The following is a 3,827-nucleotide window of genomic DNA, read 5'->3' as shown; positions in this document are numbered from 1 at the left end:
TAGATAGATAGATAGATATACATATATACACACACACACACACACACACACATACATACATACATACATAAATTTATCGAGTAGAAATTTATTTTCAAAATGCGCAAGACAGGTAGTGAGTTGTAGAATAGATCGTGGCAGCCCACTAGCCCTCTAATGTAAACAACCAGCAGACATTTCTAAGCTGTTTTTTTCAGAGTATTTGTTCTATCTTTGAGAATCTTCAAGCTTAAAAAGGAGAACTATAGATGGGGAGGTGAGCGAACACATAACGGCGTTCGCTCACCTCTCGATCCTGTCACGGCTCTCTACCGTGACAGGGGAGGGGCTGGATTCCCCCCTCCCCGCTCCGATCCGCCAGCGCTGACTGGCGGAACGGACAGGGGAGGGGGCGGGTACAGCTGGCTCTGCCTCTAGATAGGCAGAGCCAGCTGTCAGTCACGCAGCTTGGCGGATCCAGACATAATTGTCTGGATCCGCTTCAGCTGTGGCGTCCCAATATACTGAGCCTAAGGTGACGGAAAAGCCTTAACCCCATAGTTCTCCTTTAAATAGCTTCACATTAAAAGCTGCTAGAGAGGTCAGTGATGTTGTGTAAGAATGTGTATACAGGAGTACATTTAAGGCCGTGACACACTGCACGCGAAGCAGCGCGGAGCGGGGGCGCGTTGCCTTTGCGAGCAGTGTGTCATGTAATTTTCTGCTCGGCACCTCAGCTTGCGAGAGCTCGCGGAGCTGAGCGTGCCGAGATGAACAATTTCAACTTCAGCCAATCGGCTCGCGCATATAAACCAGCGCGATGCGACAGCTGGCAGGTTGTTACAGACGAGCCGATTGGCTGAAGGTGCTGTCAATCATCTGACTGCACTCAGCTCACACACTGCACGCAAAGCTCCGTGCCGGATAGCTTTGCTTCGCTCTGCACGGCTTCGCGTGCTGTGTGTCACGGCCTTTACTAATGTCGTCCTGTGACCCAAAGTCAAAGTCAACACATAGCATGCTACCGCCCACCCGCTATATGCTGACAGCACAGAGCCACACTGCAGACAGGACAGATCCCTACAATATTGTCAGGATCCACCCTGCCCCCCCCTTCCCTGTCTGTCCCTCCAATGAGCACTGGAGGAAAGAAGTGGGGGCTGGGAATCCCAGCAGGGAGCGGTGACTGAGTGGTGTTGCTGCTCTCTGCAGGGAGGAGACTGAGCTGATCCAACAGCGGTTATATGATTGCTCAGCTCTCGGTATAGAGCCAGCATGTGACAGCTGCAGTGTCTCCTAATGTATTGGGAAGAATATATTTAACTCTCACAATTCTTCTCCATTAATCTGTGTGAAAGATGGCAATTTCATGCATATAATAAGGTAGGACTACCGAAGCAGCCACACACATAGGTTAACATACAGTTGGTATAATATTAATCAAGTTGTTATTATTATAATGCATCATTCTTGGTTTAATGTGTAGTAGAGTAATGGCGACAGCCAAGCTTTACTTAAAACCCACGTGGCTAAAATTGGAAGTATAAAAAGGAGAAATGTACAGGACGATCATGCAGTTTCAGCATTGAAGTGCTTTAAACCTGTTCTACAGATCAGTAGGTTAGAATGGTTTACATAATGGTGCACGGGTAAAGACTGACCTGGAGATTCCTCCGTGGTCTGTGTGAGTATCGCTCACTATCTTCCTGGAAAAGCATGGCAGGGACAAGAGAAACACATGAAGCAGCTCACAGCAAGGCAGATAAAACACACAAGAGACAATGGGAGGAGAAAGGAAAACACAATCCAATGGGGATGGGGGCGTGGGAAGCTGGTAGGGTAAGGACAGGTTTTAAAATAGAAATGATATAATAAAAGATGAGGAATAAATTCACATGCAGTCCACTCAGCAATCCTACACTGAGCAGGCACACAAGGGCTAAACAGCATTTTTACAGAATTTAAAGACCATCTGCATAAAAAACACTTTTTAAATCTTGCAGGAAGCCCACCGGGAAGGTATTGCAAACATAAATTCACAAGAATTCTCAGTCCAGCCACAGGCCTTAGGACTTGTTCACCCCATAAATCGTGCGTTCCAGAGCGGTCAGCTGCTGAAACGCAATGTATCACATCCCGGCCGGCTTCCTGCCTTGATGGGGCGTGGCTGCGGTGCCATTGACTTCAATGCACTGCCACGCACCCCCCACCCACAGTGTGATCGATCGCACCAGAACGAGTGGCACATTTTTTTGGGCTATTTTCATTGCATGTTTCTCATGCGTTTTATTGCTTTTTCCTGTGTTAATGTTTTCGCCAAGGAAGCTAGAAAGATAAAAAATAGTATAGGATGCTAGGGGATAGGGGCTTGTTGTCATGCACTAAACGCACAAAAATGCATATTACATGTGCTCCCATTGAAGTATATGGGGCTACAAGCACACTATTTTTAACGTTACCATTTCAAAATTGCAGAAGTGTGTTGCATAAGTGTGAACAGGTTAGGAAACAATGGGTTTCCTTTTGTTGTCCATCGAATCGCTCAGGTGTGAACAGGGACCAGAGCTGCACTCTCACTGCGATTAGAGGCGTTTATACGAGTTTAGAATGGTTTTCCCATACATGCATCTAATGATTTTCAATGCATCTATTCACACATTACGTTTAGACTAGCGTTGCACCGAAAATAAAAATTAAAAACCGGAAAAAAAAAATGTCCGTTCAAAACCGAAAATGTTTTTTTATTTTGGGGATGTAGATCACTTCCATTCATTCATAATTAAGGATATAGTCAACATACTCTGTCCTCAATTATTTACAAACACTCAGCGATCACAGATTACTGAGTGTTTGTACTCACTCTCCTGCCTGACAGCTGTCACGGCCTCCTGTGACAGCGCTGGTTGTCTCTGCTCACACACCGCTCTGCGACAGGAGGCTGAGCTGTGTGGAAGTAGAGACGCCAGCCACTCGCAGCGCTCTCCTGTCACAGGCCGCTGAACGCTGCAGGAGTTTCTCTCCTCCCGCTGGGACACAGAGCAGCGACCATCGGGGAGGAGAGAAAAAACGGATGCACCACTGTATCGGCCAGAAAATGGCACTTTCGGCAGTATGCCAAAAGTGCTGTTTTCCGCCGATATGTTTCAGCGGCCGATGTATCGTGAATCCATAGTTTAGATGCTTTTATCTGCAGTCAGGTTTGTCCAGGAATGAATTTTAACTCCTAAACGCACTATAACACATGTAAACACAAGATGCATTTAGTTGCTAAAATCTCATTGGCTACTTTAATGGACTGTTTCAATGGACAAAGGACAGATGCAGCTAAACCCACATGCGTGTAAACATGCGTCATTTTAAAAAGCATAAACAAAGCATCTAGCCGGACAGATTTTGCAGGCAGATCTCTGCATAAAAACACCAGTGCCAAGTGTGAATGAGCCTTAGTGTTACCAGCAGAATAAGTGTTTTCTGGTTCTAAGGTTTGTACACTGTTGCTTCTTCATGGCAAGGATAGGACCAGCTTCCACAGTTGCCTTCTCATACTTACAATTTTTTGAACATGCATTCCCCGTACTGACTGCTTCTAACTCTAAAGCAGCTCACAAGGTTTATTAAACACAACACACAGGGATTGTTTGTAAAAGCCTACCATCCATTGCTCAATGTCACCCCACTTGGCATCCAAACCATAATATTTCTGAAGGAAGAAGAAAAAGTGGCAGATCAGCAGGACTGGTAAACATCAAAGAAAAGCACGCCACGCACAGCAAAGCGTTCATCAATATACAGCATTCCATGCACTAGTTGTCAGGTCAAGCTTTGTCAACAGAAAAACACTAAATATA

General features: G+C 45.7%; 1 protein-coding gene across 9 annotated transcripts in view; it reads right to left on the bottom strand.

Moving 5' to 3' along the window:
* Positions 1–3,827, bottom strand: part of LRRFIP1 (LRR binding FLII interacting protein 1) — a 110,263-nt gene that overhangs the window by 47,015 nt on the left and 59,421 nt on the right. For all 9 annotated transcript variants that reach the window (XM_018559958.1, XM_018559966.1, XM_018559962.1 and 6 more), the window contains exons 4-5: positions 3,632–3,679; positions 1,641–1,685 (exon numbers count right to left, since the gene is read on the bottom strand). In XM_018559958.1, the coding sequence (XP_018415460.1) occupies positions 1,641–1,685; positions 3,632–3,679 (93 nt within the window). The remainder of the gene's footprint in view (positions 1–1,640; positions 1,686–3,631; positions 3,680–3,827) is intronic.

This window comes from Nanorana parkeri, unplaced genomic scaffold, assembly GCF_000935625.1.
Source record: "Nanorana parkeri isolate BGI_ZX_2015 unplaced genomic scaffold, ASM93562v1 scaffold423, whole genome shotgun sequence".
Classification (NCBI taxonomy): Eukaryota; Metazoa; Chordata; class Amphibia; order Anura; family Dicroglossidae; genus Nanorana; species Nanorana parkeri.
Note: the sequence above shows the minus strand (reverse complement) of the source record. Positions and strands in the feature narration are given on the sequence as shown.